This window comes from Miniopterus natalensis, chromosome 4 (assembly GCF_054644295.1).
Source record: "Miniopterus natalensis isolate mMinNat1 chromosome 4, mMinNat1.hap1, whole genome shotgun sequence".
In the NCBI taxonomy this organism is placed as follows: Eukaryota; Metazoa; Chordata; class Mammalia; order Chiroptera; family Miniopteridae; genus Miniopterus; species Miniopterus natalensis.
The window spans coordinates 62,247,111-62,266,337 of NC_142084.1; the positions used below are offsets into that span (position 1 = coordinate 62,247,111).

General features: G+C 56.3%; 1 protein-coding gene across 1 annotated transcript; it reads right to left on the reverse strand.

Annotated features, from left to right (window-relative positions):
* Positions 1-3,887: 3,887 nt before the first annotated feature.
* Positions 3,888-17,012, reverse strand: EFNA2 (ephrin A2). Its single transcript, XM_016209672.2, has 4 exons — positions 16,849-17,012; positions 7,461-7,774; positions 5,820-5,885; positions 3,888-5,265 (listed from the first exon to the last, which is right to left on the reverse strand). Exons 1-4 carry the CDS (start codon positions 16,995-16,997, stop codon positions 5,144-5,146), a joined length of 651 nt encoding a protein of 216 aa, XP_016065158.2. The 5' UTR covers positions 16,998-17,012; the 3' UTR covers positions 3,888-5,143.
* Between the last annotated feature and the right edge of the window lie 2,215 nt (positions 17,013-19,227).

Sequence of the window (19,227 nt, forward strand, 5' to 3'; positions counted from 1 at the left end):
TTCTGGCATCGACCATAAAGCCGGGGAAAGGCAATGCCAACAGGATTCTGCTCCATCATCCCACGACAGTGCAGAGGCACAGAGGGTCCAGTGCCATCCTGGATAACTCCTGGTGGGGGGCAAGCCCGATCCTCAGGCTCAGCAGCCCTCCACCTGTAACCCACTCCTCCTCCTTGGCCTACAGTCCTGCCCCAAAGCTTTTTGTGCCCCTCCTGCCTGCCTCCTTTGCCTGGCTTTTGAGGCCTCCCCTCCCTCCCAGCCTCTGAAAAGACGGAGGGACGACATACCTGAATTGCCCTTCGGCCTGTTCTCTGTGCCTCCGCCAATCCTACTACCTGCCCCAAGCTCAGCATTCCTTGCCCATGGTCCACACCGGGCCCTCATCACCTGTATGGTTCTAATAATGACATGGCCCGTCCAGCAGCTGTGAGGAGAGACAGAGTAGGCGGGACTCCCGCACCCCCACCATGGTCTCTGCCCCAGTGGCCACACCAGCTCAGCTGTGACCACTTAATTTCTGACCTGAGTCATCATGTGGTGATTTACGGCTCCTCAGGAGCTCCAGGCTGAAAACTCCTTTTGCATGTCCATTAATGGCCACCCAACCACCTGCAACCTGGACCAGGGTCACCAACACCGTGGCCTCTTCTCATGGCCCATAAGCCCCCAAATATGGTGTTCAGAGGCCACCGGAGCAGTCCTCACCTTCCTCGCTCACCCTGACGTCACAGGCCAAGGGAGGGTCCAGTCACCACTGGGCCCTGACATTGACACAGGAAATGTAATTCTCATGTTATACTCTTTTCTGATCAAAAGAGAAGCTCTTTTATGCGGCTTCCCCATAAATATGTACAACATTCATGAACTCAAGCATTTAGTGAGTGCCTACTGTGTACCAGACATGCTCTAGAAACTGGGGACACAGCAGTGACAAAGACAGACAAAAACCCCGCCCTTGGGGAGCTGACTGACTAGAGAAGGAGAAAGACAAGAAACTGAGATAAATGAAGAAAATATGGGGCATGCCTGAGGGCTGATGAATAAATGCCAGGGACGAAAACCACGAAGGAGGCAAGGGAAGGGGTCAGGAGGGGCAGGGCAGGGCATTTGAGGAAAGATAAACGGAGGTGAGGGTGTACCAAGCAGGAGGCACAGCCAGAGCAAGGTCCAGGAGGTGGAAGGTGGGGGCCCCCCAGTATAGGAGGGTGTTGGGAGGGAGGAGCAGGTGGGAGGACTGGAGCTTCTGGGACTGTGGCCTTTCCTCCAAGTGGGACGGGGGGAGCTTCCAGCTCTGTAGGGACTTGATCCCCCCCCTAAAAGCCAGTCCCAGGGATGAGAGGAGAGCCCCTTCCTTCACAGTCACAGCAAGAGTATCCAAGCGCAGGGCTCAGGGATATAGATGGGACACCGAGGGCCCAGAGAAGGAAGAGGAGGAGGGGCTATGGGGCGCCTGTCCTGTGACTGAGGGGCTTGTCCCTCCCGCACATTAAGATGACCAGGAAACTGAGGGGGCCCAAAGGGAGAGGCATGGCTCCACAGGAACAGCCAGAAGGGCAGGAGGAACCTCACAGGCCCCTCCCTGCCTCCTGGATTCCCTGCCCAAGGGTGGGGACCCAGAGAGGGAAATAACTTTCCTCTGGAACCTCTGGGGCAGAAAAGGTTCTGCATGGAGGCCCACATACCAATAGCCCCACACAAATGGCCACCCGGGGGCCTTCAAGCGGCCTCTGGGTGTCAGCTGCGGATGGGGTCCCCAGCTCTGCATAATGCAGCCTGGGGAATGAGTGACCACTCTGCACATTGATGGTAGTCCCTGAGGCAGTGACCAGTGGCCACTGAGGGACAGAGGTGGTTTCAGAGAGACCCAGGCCCCAAATGCGTCTGGCAGTACACGGTGCCTGCAGTTGTGCAACACACATACATGTATGCGTATCTGCATGTGGCAAATGACAAGTCTGAGGGGAGACTGGGCCAGGCACTGGGTCCCAGTGATGCCCCAACAGACCACATCTCTACCCTCTGGGAGCTTCCAGCCAGTGGGGGAAATGTACAAGAATTAGAGATTTGACAGTGAGGGGTGTGAGATGAGTGGCCACTTGGCTAGGGAGGTCAAGAGGTGACATCTGACCTGATCTGAAGGAGCTGAGAGCAGGGCAGTGATGTACCAGGCAGGGAGCACAGGAAGTGCCAAGGCCCTGAGGCAGGAATTTCTGTATTTACCCACCCAAGGTCACTTTTTGTGTCTCAAAAATAATAAATGGTTATCATATCAAAATATATAAATGTATAATATTGCCCTGGCCAGCACATGCCCAGTGGTTAGAGCATCAGCCCGCACCCCAAAGGGTCGTGAGTTCAATTACTCATCAAGGGCATGTACCAGGGTTGCAGGTTCGTTCGATCTCCACCCCAGTTGGGGCATGTCTCCCCCTCCCTCACTCCCATTCTCTCTAAGAAAATCATGGAAAAAATATCCTTGGGTAAGGATTAACACACACACAAAAGCTAATAATTTAAATAATGATTTAAAAATCCTTGTAATCGCTAAAAGGTGGAAACAACCCAAAAGTACTTCAGCAGATGAACAGATAAACACAGGTGGTCCATCCATCCACACACTGGAATATTACTCAGCCATGAAAAGGAGTGAAGCACTGACACTCACTACAACATGAATGGACCTTGAACACACAATGCTCAGTGAGAGAAGCCAGAGACAAAAGGCCACACAGTGTGTGATTCCATTCATGTGGAATGTCGAGAACAGGCAAATCCAGAGACAGAAAGTGGGTTCATGGTTGTCGGAGCCTGGGGGTAACTGCTGATGGGGACAGGTTTCTTTCGGGGGTGGTGGAAGGTTCTGGAATTAGAGGTACTGGTTGCAGAACCCTGTGAATGTACTAAAAATTGTGCAATTGTACTTTAAATGGATGGATGGTGTGGTATGTGAACTATATCTCAATTTTTTTAAAAAATAACAAAATCAAAGTCAACTGCTAAGATTCGGCCCCATGATCCCGGCATTTAGTTCTCTCCCTCTAGCTCCCTCTGACCCTGTAGCTGGGTTGGAGCCTTGGGGTCCTCATGATGCTCAGCATGGGCAGGCACACTCCACCCCCTGCCATTGGGCAGGGGTAGTCGGGGGACACACAGGGGTCTTTGTGCTGTTGGTCGGCCTCATTAAGAGGCAGCCCCTGTCACCAAGCTCAGCACAGCCAAATCATTAGCTGAGAGCTTTCCCTTGTGGCAAACTGTGCCCAAGATGCTGCAGTCCCAGGGGATGGCACTAAGGTACAAGCAGCCTCGAAGACCAGACCCTCAGCCCTACTGGGTAACCCCCAGCCTCTCTGTGCCTCTGTCTGGGGCTACTGGGGAGAAGGCCCCTGGGACCCCTCAACCCACAGACACATGCCTTTTGTAAAACCAGAAAGGGATTAAGAGATGACAGATGCCCCTGGCCTGGCGTAGGACAGTTAGGGAAACTAAGTCACACGGCAGCAGAGCTTAGCAATGGAGATGTCACAGAATTTGGTTCCTAAGAGACCCATCATGTGCTCCAAGGGACACTTCATAAGCCCCTGCTGTGTACTCAGAGCCAGCCTGTCTTCCCTCCATCCTCCCAGGGACCGCTGGGGGACAGGGGACTCACTTCCCACTTCTCAAAAGGGGGAAACTAAGGCCCATGGATAGCAAAGAAGGATATAATGCCCCATAAAGTGCTTATTCCAGGGCCTAGCCCCCAGAAGATGCACAGATCTGAAGAACCAATCATGATTGTCCCCAGATGTTCCTCTACGACACCCTTCCCTAGCAGGGACCTGACTCCCAAATTAGTAGCTCAAAGCACTCCTCTGAGGGTCACCAGCCCCTAACGCAGATGCACACACTAGAGGTTTATGATCATTTTATTATTAAAAAATACAGAATCCAAAGTTGATTGTGATGGGAAGGGGAGAGGCCCCATCGCCAGCTCCAGGCATGGCACCACCACTGCCCATGCCAACCCCTACAAAAGACCCCCGAGCTGGCACGCCTGGTGGTCTCCCAGCAGCTGTGCACCATATATATTTATATATAATATATATAAAACACAGATCAGGAAAGGTGGATAGAAATATGAAATCTGTATAAATGCTCTGTTTGCTTCATTAAAGTGTCTTTGGGAGGGGGTTTCTTTTTTTTTTGGTGGCAGGCCCACCCCCCTTTTTGTTGTGTCCTGTTTTCTTTTTTCTTATAAACATTATTAGTCATAGAGTAGAGGAGAGGGCTCTGACAAATGAACAACCTTGTTGCAAAGTGCGGCTTCTACTCTAAAAAGTCCACCCCACCCTCCCACCAAAATAAGACCGCCATGAAGTGTGAGAAAAAAAGAAACTGTCCAGTTCATCTTCAGGAATACAGTAAAAATAAACCACAGTATATACTTCCTGGCTCTATTTACAGAAATGTAACGTCTTCTCGGGCTCAGGGGTGATTGTGAGAGGCTGTGGGACAGGGTGGGGAACTGTGATTTGGAGTGGGCCGGGACTCCACAGTGGCCTCTGGTGAAACAGTGTGGGTTTCCAATCTGGGAGACAATCACCAGGCATGAGGAAAGTGGGGCTGCGGGGACAAGAGTCTGAGATGGGCTCAGATCCCTGGGTCAGAATCTGGGGGTCTCACCTTGCCCCTTCTGCCTCATACTGGCCTGTCCATCTGAGGGGCATCTGAGAGGTCCGTAGTGGCCTTCAGCCAGGACCCAACAAATGGAACCACGAGACTAGGGGTTACTCATTCCTATCCCCAAGGATGGCCAAGGACCTCCCATCCATTGTGTTTCCTTCCCAAAGTCACTGGCGACAGCAAGGAATAAATTAAATTAAAAATTCAAGCCTTTCTGATCCAACCATGAAAAATAAACAAACAACAAAAACTAACATTGCTGATAGTTTCTCAGGTTCTCCAGTGCCCCTCATGAGATGGTCTGGCAGAGGCTGTGCTGATACCCTGCCCCTCGGGCATCAGGGGCTGTTGGCTGTCCCCTTCCCTTAGGGCTGGTTCTGGAGCAGGTAGACAGCCCCCTGTAGGCGGGGGCAGCACCAGTCGTGGGAGAGCCAGGCATCTCTATTTGGTCTTGGATTCAGTCGTCCAGGTAGGGCCGGGACTAGGAGCCCAAAAGGGTCCAGAGCACTGGGACAGTGCTGAGGAAGAGCTGGCAGCTGTCCAGGCTACTGCACGAATTATTGCTGGTGAAGATGGGCTCAGGGGCCTCATATAGGGTCTCATCTGGGGGACAAGGAGATAGGACAGTCAGCGGCAGCCCATACCCCTCCCTAAGTGGCCACCCCTGCCCCGCCAACCTGCTTCCTAGAGCTTATCCCGATCTGGTCACTAAATGTCTTAACCTCAGCTGCCCCTTGGGGCACTAAGATTTCTGTCCACCTTGGTTGGGGCTGTGCCTCATAAATAGCTGGCAAGCAACTAATGTGTGCCTGGCACTCCGGTGAAGTCTCAAGGCTGCAAGAGCCCCCTTGTCTCTAAGTGTGGCTATGGTTGTTCAAGAGCTCAGAATATGGGTTCTTTGGTCCATCTCAGGAAACTTCCTGATGCTCACACCCAGGGGTTATGGCCTGGCAATGGGCTTCGACCTCACTCTTGAACGTTGGCCTGATTTGCATATGGGGAAACTGAGGCTCAAGGGTGAGCCTGCCATTGCTAAGGTTGTGGGACTCCCCAGGCTGTGCTGTGATCATCACCTGACTCTACTGACCACTCAGTGGGTTCCCAATGAGGACACAAGAGTGGAGATCTGGACCCTGCCCAATTCCCTGAATACTTACTGGTTGGCCGCACATAAACCTTCAGCCGCAGGCAGGGCCGGTCAACAGCATTGGGTGGTGTGGCAGCTGGAAAAGAGGGGTTGTGTGTTAGTGGGGCAAGGGGCTCTCAGTAGCCAAGACCTCCTGGCACTGTAACCCTCTTCCCCAGGATGGTACCCCATCCTTGACCCCAGGTGAGGATCCACCCATAACACTTCTACATCAAAGACCCAGGCACAGTGCCCCCTAGTTCCCAGAAGTCCTCCTGCACATGTTCCCTGGTCCTCCCTTTGCTGAACTCTATCCTCAGAAATGGGAGGTGTCTGTGTCTAGCTCCACCTTATCCCAGAGCAGCACAGAGCAAAGTATAAAGGTGATAGATAAAAATATGTTTGTTTTCAATTGATCAGCTAAAACTCAGTGTAACCAAATGGGATCAAATCCCTGCTCTCTGGGTGACTGTTGACAAGTCATCCCCCATTTGGGCCTAAGCTGGTACACAGTAGATACTTTGAAAATTATTACTTCTGTCCGGGAAACAACAGAAGCCAGTTACCCTGGGAGGGAGGCTTATTCCACCTCTCCTGGAGGGACCCACACTGCAGAGGTCATATGGAAGGGGAAGCACACTGGGTCCTCATGCCTAAAATGCCACCATTATTGTTCTCTGCTTCCTGGCCAATATGACAAGGGTCCTGGCGGGGTGTGTGGGTGGTTCCACAGCTTAACCATGAATCAGGAGGGAGGGGGCTGGCAGGGAGCACACATGTAAATAGGTGTGGGCACCCACAGAGCTACAGTCAGGCCTGTACCCACCTGTCCTCTCAGACTGTCCTCTTGTCTTTGGCTGCCACCTCTGCCCCACCCCCCAGAAGCCCCTCATTCTGAGAGATGAAGATAAGAGCAGGTAATAAAAATAACATTTGTCACAGAGATAGGACAAATAATTACAACGATTATGAAACTCCCATCTCAGAAAGAAAATGTAATTTTTCTTATATTACAGAACTTAATTTATAAACACCTTCTTTCCCCTTTCTTCCCTTAATTAAAAGGAAAAAGTCCAAATAGAACAGAAAAGGAGGAAATGGGGCCTTGTGGAGTTTAATTTGACACAGCAGGAGCTGGAATGTGGAGGAGCTGGGTCCCTTCCCCGCAGCAGGGGGTGGCGTGGCAGGGGTAGGGCCCAGGGGACCCCTGCCCAAGCTAGGATGTGCTGGGCAGAACAAGGGCTCTGCCCTCTCCCCTGTCTTTGACCAAGCTCCACTCTCTCGTCAGACTCGGTATGCCTCAGTTTACCCCCTCTGTGCTTTGGGAGGTGGATAGCCCTGGTCTCAGTGTGGTACAGACTAACTGACGGTCATCGGTTCCCCCAGCACAGATGTCCAGTGGCTGATCCAGAGGCTGAGGTCCCACGTGTGGCCTCAGCCCCGCTCTGAGCCTCAGTTTCCCAACCTGCAAAATGGGGACTCTGACAGTGGGGCCTCCGGGGCTTGCTGGGCGGTTAATGAGGAACACCCGAGAGGATAATTCCGGGATGGGCCAGCGCCGTCCAAGGGGCAGGGCCGAAGCTCCGTCCCGCCTCGGACCTCGGCCGCCCTCCGCGCTCCACGCCCCCGTTCCCCGGCTCCCCCCGCTCCCCGCGCCCCGCCGCCCACTCACAGATGTAGTAGTACTCTTGGCCCGGGCGGAACTCGAAGCCCAGCGAGAAGGGCGTGAAGAGCTGGAACTTCTCCGAGAACTTGAGCGGCCCCCCGGGCGCCGCGGGCCGGTTGCACTCCCAGCGCTTGAAGCCGCGCTGACGGTGGTCGCAGGAGGCGTGGCCCTCTCCGTTGACCATGTACAGCACGTAGTGCTCCATGCGCTCGGCCGGAGGCAGCGGCGCCCCGTAGTGCGGGCAGTAGATGTCCAGGTAGTCGTTGATGCTCACCTCCACCGTGTACCCCCCGCGGTCGTCCGCCGCGCCCGCGTGGAACCTGTAGGCGGGACCCGCGGTCAGCGCGAGGAGCCAGCTGGGGGGGGGGGGGGCCGCGGGGCTGGGATTAGAAGCGTAAAGGGAGGCGCCCAAGCGCGGCCGGGCGGAGGGATGGGAAAGGTGATGGGCGAGGTCTGTGCGGGGCGTGGCCACACGTGGCGGCTGCGGCCTTAGGAGACCGCTACGGGGGTGCCGAGAGATTCCAGAGTGCGAGCCCACGGTCCCCTGTCTGGCACGCACTCCCACCCCCGGAGCCCCGGCTCAGCAGACAGGTCACTTGACAGGCGCCCGAGCCCGCGGTCCGCAAAGTGGTTGGAGCTGAGGGGAAAGGGCTGCCACCAGGCATTCTGGGAAACATGCAAACGAGCAGGTACCACGTGGTTCGGAGCCCCCCCCCCCCCCCCAGGTTCAACATCTGGGCCTCTCTTGGCAACAGGCTTCTCAAAAACTGTTACCCACCAGGAAGTCCTTCTCCAGAAACGTTATTACGGCTTGACTTTGATACCCCCTCCTCCAGATAACCCCCCATCCTGCCCACACATGTAGCCTCCTTAGCTTTCCTTCTGCAGATCCACCTGCCCAGAAGGCCCAGGGTGGCGCCGGGGACACAGGCCCAGAGTTCTGCCCTCCTCCGGGCAAGCTCTGCCTCAGCTTACCCCCAGGTGGTGGGGCTGAGAGTGAAGAACACCTCAGGCATTCCCTGGGCCTAGCTCAGAGGTGTCCTGGGCACAACCCCCCAGTCCCACCCCTTCCATCCTGTGTGACCCCAGCAAGTACCGCAACCTCCCTCAGGAGCCTCAGGGACCCGGCATCTGTCCCCCAAGCTCCTGGTCACTCCACCAGGTTCCCCCACTTATGACATCTCCACGCCCCCAGCTCTGACTCCCAGCCTTTGCCAAAGAGATCCCTTTATTATTATTTTTAAGTACATTTTTATTGATTTCAGAGAGAGAATGGGAGAGGGAGATAGAAACATCAATGATGAAAGAAAGTCATTGATGGGCTTCCTCCTACACACACCCCCCACGGTTGGGGGGGTGGTGCCGGCAACCGGGGCATGTACCCTGAGAATTGAACCCTCACCTTCTGGTTCAGAGGTCAACACTCAACCACTAAGCCAAGCAGGCCGGACAGGGAAGTCCCTTTAGACTGTGTTGCAGCCAGAGCCCCCTTCCTTGGGGAGCCCTCCTGACCCAGCCTTGTCTTAGGAGGATGGATATCAGCTAAGGCAGAGATCTGGCAGCTCCCCTTCCATCACTACCTTGGGTTACAGGCCAGGGTGAGATGCAGGGAGGGCCCATTACTGCCTCTGAACCCACCCTGCTAGCAGCCCAGCCTGTGGGAGGGAGCTCCACACGGCCCCCATGCCAGGAGCACTAATTAGCAGTCAGCACTTGGGGGGCCACTGGATTATCAGATGGTAAAGACTGGCCCCCCTGCTGCCCCTGAGATGCTGCACCGGGCAAGGTGAGGGCTCCTGGGACCCCCAGAGGTGGGAATGAGGCAGGCAGAAGACCCTGCTCACTTGTTCCTGTTACCCCACCCATCACTACAGCAGTGATTTTGAGTCTGTAGCTAAGATTGAGGCTTACAGAATTTCAGTTCTGGGAACTGGAAGGAACAGATTCTCCCCCAGTCCCTTCCCCATTCTATTGGGTTTGTACAGGGATGGGGAATTCATCCCACCTCCCAGAGGTGGGAGGGTTTTTGTAGAATAAATATGTCTGGCAGCTAGACTCAGGAAGTGTCAGGCCAGGTTCAGGCTGGGACAGGGTCAGGCTGGGGCTAGGGCCAGGCTGGGACGAGGGTCAGCCTTGGCTGCCCCAAGGCTAGCCAGGCATGGGTGTCTCATTGACAGGCCATGTCCTCCAGCCCCTTGAGCTTGATCGATCTTCAGGCTTTTTGAAAATTTTCACGCCTTCCCAACCCCATTAAAAGCCCTACTGATCAGCCAATAGATGGCAGTGGCAGCTGAGCATCCACTTGGGGGCTGATTGGTACCCATTCCAGGCCCTGTAGGGGAGACTACAATGGGGGAACCATGGAAGGGGTGCCAGGCTGGAAGGGTTGCTGTCCTAGCCCCCAACACCTCTGGGCCTCAGTTTCCCTTCCTGTCCCTGGCATGATGCCTGGGGATACACACGTAGGCTGAAAGAGAGCCTGGCTCTCTGCAGGGCTTTTCTGAGATCAGAATGGGCTTGGGAAGGTGGGGCCACAGCATGACCCTTTCTTCCCTCTCCACTTCTGCCTGTGTCCCCCATTGTGCCTGCCTTCCCTCCACTCCTGCACTGGATGCCACCATCATTCTCTCTTCACCCTCTGAAAAGCATTAGAGACCAAGGCCGCTTTCTTTGCTGGATCAGAGGCCAGACGTCTGTGCCCCAAAAGGCTGGCCAGTCTCCTGGCCTCCCGAAATCCAGGGCTCACTTTTCTGAACGTCAATCAGACTCTGATCCAATGGCTCAAAACACTTGCATCACTCAGAATAAAACCCACAGTCCTCCCAGGTCCATAAGGCCCCATGTGGCCCCAACACAACCACCCTCATCACCCTCTACCTGCCTTCCAGCCACACCAGCCTCCTGGCTGTTCCTGTTCCCACCCCAGGGCCTTTGCACATGCTCTTCCCTCTGCTTGGAATGCTTTTCCTTGACCCCCCCAACCTTATCACATATCTCATTACAATATCATAGTTTTACCTCTACATAGTCCACTGTCTGCCCTCCTGGACCATGGGGGTCTGCCTCCTTTTCCGCCCCTTTCCAGTGACCAACACAGACCCTATACACAGTGGCACTTAATATATGTTTGTTGATCAAACAAAGGCCAAGGACTCAAAGTGTTTGAGTCTTAGGGAGTAAACAGTGGCCCTCATGTGGGGAATAGAGGACCCCAGGCAAGGGTGTCCCAGGAGAAGCTCCCCTCCACCTGAACTCTGGCCCCTTAAGCGGGCCATTTTTTCCCCTTCCTGAATCTAAAATAGCAATGGCCTTGCTGTGTTGGCATTCCCACTTCCAAGTTGGCTAGTGAGCCAAGGGTGAGCACCTCCCTCCGGCCTTTGTGAGGGAGAGGCCCAACCCCAAAACCAAACCTGGTTTCTGGTGCCCTGGTGCATGCAGTACAAAGCCTTCATTTCCTCCATTGGGGCCTTAGCTTGATATGAAAAATACTCTGTTGTTGTAGCAGATAGAGATGGAAATTCTCACTAAAGGGTTAGTGACTGACTTGGGATCTTTCCTAGGCAGAGGGCTCCCCAGGCTTTCAGACCTCCTGCTCCCTCCTCCAGCCCCACCAGCCACACCTTTGCCTCCACCTAGATCACTCTGCCAAAGTCTGCTCCTACAGGCAGCTCTCCCAGCCCTGGGTGATCCCTCACCCATCAGGGCTCCCTGACCTGTCCTTCACTGCCACCCCAGCCTTGCCAGCTGCCTCCTCCCCACAACCACCTGGCAAAGCTGCTAATTAGCTCCATTTGGACAATTGTCAAGTCATTAGGCACTAATAGCAAAGCAACTAATTGGGAATCTCACCTGAAATGGTGTAGGGACTTCCCAGGCTGGAAACTGAGGCACTGGTGGGGCGAGTAGCACGCCAGGGCCCTAGGTGCCCATCTGGCACCCTAGTGGGGCAGAGTCCACTTGTCCCTGCCTGCTGCCCCCAGTGAGGCCCCTAAGGCCTCAGCACCCACCCCCAGGCTTTTGAGGGGCCAAGAAGACATTTCTCCATCTGAAGCCTGGCCACCAGGAAGGCGGTGGCTGGGTGGGGGACCTCGGGGAAAATTAGGGCCCCAAAGTACTGCAGGGTTGGAAATGACATGTACGGCCTTGTGGGTACAGGGATACACTGAGTGCAGGGGCCCCAGAGATAAAGCAAGAGGAAAAAAATAGAGCAGGGTGCGCACAATAGGTGGGGAGGTGACACAGAATTAGCTACAGCCCTGGGCCTCAGTCTCGGTAAGACATGGGCCAGATGTATAGGACTGTCTTCCCCTAGAATGCACACAGTGTCCCCGACATTCCTTGGCCAGCCCCAGACCTGGCTGTCTCTTGGAGGGGGTGACACCCAATTGGGCTTGGTTTCCCCATGGCCTTGGATGACTCACTTACTCTGGGTCTGTGAAATGGAGGCACAGGGTGAGTGGGGGTTAGGGAGCTGCATGGCTTGCAGGTGGTCTGGGCAAGGGGACAACTTCGCCTGTGCCTTGAATGGAGCCCCTTGAAGCCAAGATCCTTGGGTTGACAGGGAGACCAAGGCATGGGGTGGAGTGCCCACAACAGCCAGGTGGATGCAGGGACAGGCATGAGGTGCACCTGCAGCAGGGTCTGACTGGCCGCCAAAGTCTGACTGAAGTGAAAACAAAACCCCCCAATGGCTTTTGTGCTCATACACCAGTCTAGGATGGGGGCAGCATGGTGGGAGCTTAGACCTTTCTCCACACACACACACCCCCTGCAAAGGCTCATGGCCCATCTGGTAGATGGGGGACACATTCTAACCCTCCCTCTGGACCTATCTCCCAAAGAGAAAAATCCCCACAGGGACACTGTGGGGCATGGCTGGCCATGTTACCTATTCCTGAAGTAGAAAGGGGCTGTCACAGAGAAAACCTGACTGAGGAGGTGGGACTTCCACCCAGCCTGGCCCAGGGGCTGCAGAATGGCCACTGGAAAGAAATCACTGCCTCCCAGACTCCCGTTAATGGACCTGCAGCCCCCAGAACAACTGCAACCTCCACCCATGACCTGAGGGACACATGATCCTTGAGGGGACATCTGCTGGGGGCCCGGGAGGTGGGAGACGCCAGCCTCGTCCCCAGCCCAGCTCCCAGGCAGGTAGAGGACAAATCCATCCGTGTCTACTGTTGGCTCTGAACCTCCATCCCCGATCCTCAGTTTCTTCCTCTGATAAGACCACTCAAGGTGGTCCATGGTAGGGAGGGACCAAGGCTGGGGAAAGAAGGACCCACTGGCCCATCAGACCACAGGAGGCCTTGCACCCTAGCTCAGACCCAGATGGAGGGAGCCCAGGCCCCCAACAGGTGGGAGCATCTCAAAACTGCCCCATTCAGCCCCCTGGCACTGCTGTCCCCACCCTGGGACATCACTGTCACTGTGGATTTGGGGGCCTGGAAGCCCCTCTTGCCCACAGAAGCTGCCTTGGTTTCCCTTCTCTGTGGGAGAGGCTCTCTGTGCCCCTTAGAGTCCTACTGCCTTCTGCTGAGCGGCACAGCCTGCCAGCCCCCACTTCACAAAGGAGACACAGGTTCAGAGCAGCCAAGCCACCACCTAAGATCACCCCCAGGGTTCCAAGACCCACAAATCTGAGTCCAGGCCCTCCCACAGCCTCCTAGACCCCACCTTCTGGCCCCAAATCCCCAGATCCATTGGTTCTTACTCTCCAAGCCCTATAAGCTGGGGGTGTGTGTGTGAACTTTTCTTTCAAACAAAACAAAAAAACCTCATGTGGCAAAACATAGCGTCACCCCTTTACAGCCAATCCTCCCCCAGCCCAGAGACCCAGGCAAGGCTGATTGGGATGGGGACTGGATAAGAGGCCTCATACCTACAGCAGAGGAACATCCTCCCCAAATCCCTATTTCCCACCAGGTCATTTGAGAGGAAATGTGGGTGCTGCTCATCTCATAGGCAGTCTGGCTGGTGGAGGACCAGGGAATGGTGGCCGGAGCCCGAGATGCCTAGTGGGGTAGGCACTAAGCCCAGAGCCCCACCCATGTCGGCACAGCTGGATCCAGTCTGGCTGCAGTGTTCCATGGTACCCACTGTCAACCTCAATAGCCCCTCTACACCACAGGCAGCATGGGGCCTGAGGGATCTGGACAGGTCTCCCAGCAGGGACCAACTGGCCCAAGGAGAGTATAAAGGGTGAGCAGGGAGGGCAGACTGTGCCACCATCAGTGAGGCCCTGGGACAGCCAGAGCCAGGCTGCACACACAGACAAGCGTGTGCTCTCCACAAACAGACATACATGTGCACCCCCCACACAAACACACACATTCTCCCCGTGTACAAATATGCAGATGCACATAGGCAGATGTACCCCCGGATACCACACACATTAAACATACAAACATACTCCTGCAAATGTGTTACACCCTCCACACGTGTGCACTCCGGCATAATCACATAGACACATGTGCAAACAAGTCAGGGCAGCCATGCACACGTAGGCACATATGTCACCCTGCCACACAGACCAGCATATGGACCATATACATAGACATGCACCTCCTTGGGTCCCTAGGACCCCCGCATGTCAGGGACAAGACCATGCATCAACACATACAGACACATCCTGCAGACCCTGCACCTTCCATGGGCACAAATGCACATGCAGCTCCACACTTGGCCAGTGGTCAGGCCAGGTGAGGGCGACCAACCCAGCCCAGCCTGGTTGAGGACAGGCCCAGAGATGCCCAGAGTGGCTAACCCAGGGATGGACAGCAGTTGGTGGGTGTGCCAGGCGAGGGTGGCTGGATTGGCACAGGGCACAACTCTATGACAACAGTAGAGATGGGTACCGGACTCCCTCTTCAATGAAGTCCGAGGGCCAAAGGAAATAATCTGCACAGCAGGACATAATTTGGGAAACAGCCACATACTTACTACCTCAGTGCAAGTACCAGGCCCAGGCACGGGAGGGTGCTGGCCTCACTGCAATGCCACCAGTGCCTGTCCATCTCCACCTGAGTACAGCCACCCCTCAGGCTCCTCTCTTCTCTTCTGCCCTTCTGTCCCCAACTCCAGCTACCTAGCCCTAGCTCTGTCCCCTTCTTCGCAGTGCCTTTTGTGTGTGCCCCTCTCAGGGCACACCCCCTTTCTCGTTTCTATGTCTCCTCAGCTTGCCACAGCCACCAATCTCTCTGATTTGATCCCATCCTTGTCTCTCCCAATCAAGCCTGTCTCTCATCTCTGTCTCTGGGACTGCCTTACACTTCAGGCTTGTGCCTCTTCAGGCTGTGGTCCCTGCACTGAGTGCCCTTGGGAAAGTTCTATTCCTGAGTGCCCTCAGACCCTGAGGCCCAATACCACCCTCCTTCCAAGACATCCCATCACTGGGCACAGGTTCCAGTCCAGCCACCCCTGGATACTAAACCTCCTAAGGGGTCCCCAGGCACCAACGTTCCCTTTGGCAGAGCCCCCCAACCTCAGCAATGAATGAAGTCCTGATCTGGAATCACCCAACCCCCACCCCCATCACAGCTGTCAGGGGGGTCACCTCCCACCTGGGATACCCCAGGCAGGAGGACGAGGGTCAGATGAGAAAGGTGTGCTGGCCAGGATCTACACCAGACAAGCAAGGCCATCCCCTTAGGTGGATCCTCAGAGCAGGGCTGTTGGGTCAGCAACAGGAGGTGGCTGAGTGGCGGCAGAGCCAGGACCTGGCACCTCCTTTCCCTGATGTGATCCTGTCAGCAGCACAGCCCTGCGGCAGGTCGGGCACAGGGCTGCCCCAGACCCCCTTCTGTTCGGGTTTGTCCCAGTTTGTTTGCAGCTCCTCATGTGTTTGGCATTTACTGGAACAAAGGACAGGCCATGACAGGGACAGGGATTTTGGAGCTGAAACCAAAAACTTGGTCTGGGAAGCACTGCCCGCTGGCTCCCTGCTCAGCCGGCTGCAGGGAAGAGCCTTAATCAAACCCACATGTGACCAGCAGGGCTAGCGGCAAAGGGACAGACGGGCTCCAAGGTGGCCTGGCCAGCCCTCCTTGGCACAGGGTCTCTATCCTGGGCTCCAGGGTCCGACCCAGCAGCTGGGCAACTGAGGGGAGTGTCTGGGCGTACTCCCTGCCCCCACGGCGGACACTGGCCACCCTTGTCCCAGAGCCTGCCTCAAAGACTGCTGTTTATGCAACTTTCGGCCCAAAGCCTTGAAGGCGGCAGGGAACAGTGGGGGGACGGCAGGCTCAGAAAGGCGCTCTGCACGACTTGGAAACGAAGAGAAAGTGACCAGTGGCAGAGGGACAGGGAGCTGGGGGGCCAGCCACCTAAGCCCTGCCACCATGGGAAAGCTGTGTGACCCTGAGTGCTGGAGTCGATAATCAAGCCATGGGACCTTGGAGCCCTATCTCCCATGGGACCCCAGACCACTCCAGCCTTTGAGACCCAGGGACAACCCAGAGGGAGGTTTCTGCTGATGTCCAGGATGTGGTCAGTCACCAGCAAACTTTCCCCACTTTGTCTAATGGGGGCTTTTGCTGACCCTCAAATTGTACTTGGCACCCAGCACTGAGGAGGTTGTATAGGCAGGGCAGGTGCTGGCATCTCGGCAGGCTAGGAACAAGGCCACCTGAGTCCCTGCCCCAGTTCTGCTCCCTTGCCATGACCTTGAGCTAGCTGCTCATTCCCTCTGCCCCTCAGTGTCCCCATCAACACTATGAGGATGGGCAAGGGTACTACCCATCAAGATTCCTGGGACTGACCCCCAGCTCCCTAGGTACCCCAGTCTTCCTCATCCTACAAAACCTGGACCAGAAACCCCCTAGGGTGAAGGTGGACTCTGGATCAGTAGAGAGGGACATTCCAACTTCCTCAAGTTATTCTGGGGACCTACTGGCAGAATGTACCTACTGGCAGAATGTACCTACTGGTAGAATGTACCTGTGGACCCAGGGGACCACGGTTCCCCATCTCCAGGTACAGCTCAGTTGCCAAGGTCCCCAGGAATCCCCACCAACTCTGAAAGGGGGTTCCCTTCCCTGAAGAGGCCCAAGGATGGGGTTCCCCAAGTCTGGAAGGGAACTTAGGGAGCTGCACAGCGTCTGAGGGTGCCAGAGGGGATCCCCAAACTCCTGGGGATGGCGGCACTCTGGGGCATGCACGCGCAAGTCCCTCAAGACTGCATGGCAGTGGGGCACCCTGGAAGGAGAATGCACTAGCAGCGCGAGTCGCCCAAACTCCGAGGTTGCTGGGACTCCCTGGGGGCTCCCACGGGGACCAGGTGCCCCCACTCCAGAAGCAGCGCGTTCGCAGGACCGGACACACGAAGCTCAGGGCGGAGAGGCCAGGCCTGGTCGGCAGGGGGAGGGAGATCGGGGTGCCCCCCGCCCCCGCTCACCTGGGGTTGCTGCGGTTCCAGTAGACCGCGTAGCGGTCCGAGTTGGCTCGGGAGGCGTCCTCGGCGTGGGCTACGGGCGGCGGCGGCGGCGGCGGGGGCAGGAGCAGCAGCAGCAGCACCGGCAGCAGCGGGCGCTGCGCGGGCGCCATGGCCCGGGTCCGGCCGCCACGCTCGCCTGGCGGCCGCCTGCCGTCCCCACCTCCTCTGCCGCCGCCGCCGAACAGGCGGGCACAGGGCTGGCGGGAGGAGGGCGCACCGGCGCTTGGAGATCCCCCGCCGCCCCCGCCTGGGCGCGCACGACCTCGGGCGCCGAGAAGTCAGGCGGCGGCGGGCGGGGGCGCCGGGGTCACCCGGGCGCCAGCCCGGCCGCAGGGACTCAGAGCACGGTCCACCGCTGCTGCCGCACCCGCCGAGGAGGGGCCGGGGCTCTAGCCTTTGTCCCTCCCGAGCGCTGGGAGGGCCGCGGGCGCCCCCTCCTGCCGTGCCCCGGCCACGCGGGGGTGGGCGGGGGCTCCTGCCTCAACCGCGCCCCCGGCCCCAGCCAAAGCGTCCCAGACACATCCCAGGCCCAGGCTGCTTGGACCCCCAGGGTCGTGCCCCAGAGATCCCATCATCACCACGTAGCCCTGATGGAGGTTCCCTAAGTTCCTCTCCGTCACTTCCATTCAAGCCCATCTGCAGAGCCAGATAATTCAAGGAGCAGGAGGAACAGAGATGACTCACCCCATCTTTCAAACCCAAATCCTAAACCAGACTGAGCCCACTCCACCTCTCCAGTCCCACCTGGTGGAGGTTTTTGCAGTTGGGCTGACCAAAGTCCACTACTGCCCCCTGGAAACCCCCAGGACAGTCACTTCTCCTTGAACTCCTGTTTTTTCATCCAGGAAATGGGACAGAAGTCCCTAACTTGGCACCTTCAGCAGATAAGTCAACATGCATAAGTCTGACAAGGAGAGAATGGGAAAGGCATTTGGGCAGAGGGCACAGCCTAAGCAAAAGCCTAGAGTGAACTCAGAGTGATCACTCCTGGGGGCTTTACCTCTAGTTCTGTCTTTATTCATTCCACAGCCTCCCTCACCAGACTGAGCTGTCACCAAGTGCTGAATGTTAAATACCAGTGGTGCCCAGCTAGGTTCTGCTTCTCTGGGTTTCCCTCACCCAGGCCTGCTGCAGGGTCCAGAGCCAAGAGCTCTTGAACTGCAAGGTCCCCATGTGTATAGTAGAAGCTCCTCCCAGGCACCATGAGAGGTAAGAGATGGACAAACTAACCTTCACCAAGACCCATCCCAGCCACACACCTCTGCTATGTTGTGGACATATGCCACATGTCCCGAGTTTCTCCCTGTCCCCACTTCTCTGCCAGGCACACTGCCTGGCCTTCGCTTGGATGTACCACAAGTACCTCCCCTTCTCTTCTCATTGAAATTCTGCTCCTTCTTCAAGGCCCATTGGACCCTGTGCCCCCATTCCCCACAGGATAAGGTTCTCAGTCCTCTGTCCTGTAGGACACTTGGCCCAGTCTGTTCTGGCTCCTGGGTCCTGTCCTCTGATCTGACTGCAGATGTCCATCCCAGGGCTGGTCCAATGACTCTGAGGAGGGGGAAGGAACCTGCCTACAAGTGGTGGCTAAGGTAGGCCCAGGAGACCCAGAGAGGCTCAGAATCTACCAGTGGTGCCCTGGGCCTTCAGACAAACTCTCTGGACATCCCTGGAGCAAGGGCTCAGCCCAGCTGGCTGACTGGCTCTTTGGGGAGCAAGAGGGGCAGCTACTTCCTAAACAGAGGCCTGATGGCTGGACCAGGCACAGAAAGTGCCCAGAGCACCAGCATGACTGGCCCAGCCCAACATCTTGACAAAGGTGTCCTTTCCAGAAGTCTCCTCTGCCATTGGAGAACCCTACTTTATGGGACCTCACAGATGGGGTGGGGGCTGTCAAACACAGCAGGATTGGACCTCACAGAAAGTGGGCAGGGCACCCCTGGCAGAGGGGACCAACTCCAAAAAGGCCAGTGCTAGATCAGCTAATTTGCATTCAGGGGCCACCTCTGTGAGAGCCACCGCCTCCTCAGAGATTTGAGCTGAAGCTCTGTTTTCCTTCTGTTTTTGTCTCTCTCTCAAGGTCAGAGCTAGAGCAGGGACAGGAACAAAGGCATGTATCCCCCACTCAATCTCTCTGCCCCTGGAAGGGCCCCAGGAAGGAAAGGTCTGGGCAGCTCTGAGGTCTGGCCCCGGGCAAGAAAAGGGTGGAGGTGCAGAAAAAGCTGCCCAACTGTTCATGGCGACTGTTGCTCAGCTGGGGCCAGCTGTGGGCACCCAAGAGGCCCTGACTAGCCTGTTCCAGCCTCCAGCCTCAACAGGTAAGGGGATCACCTGGGGTTA

What these genes read in the sequence shown, in the direction of transcription:
- EFNA2 (XM_016209672.2), bottom strand. Translation starts at nt 16,997, where the DNA reads ATGGCGCCCGCGCAGCGCCCGCTGCTGCCGGTGCTGCTGCTGCTGCTC. An exon ending in TGGAACCGCAGCAACCCCAG is followed by an intron (nt 7,775 to 16,848) that starts GTGAGCGGGGGC and finishes TCCCGCCTACAG; the next exon opens with GTTCCACGCGGGCGCGGCGG. An exon ending in CCAAGAGTACTACTACATCT is followed by an intron (nt 5,886 to 7,460) that starts GTGAGTGGGCGG and finishes CCTCTTTTCCAG; the next exon opens with CTGCCACACCACCCAATGCT.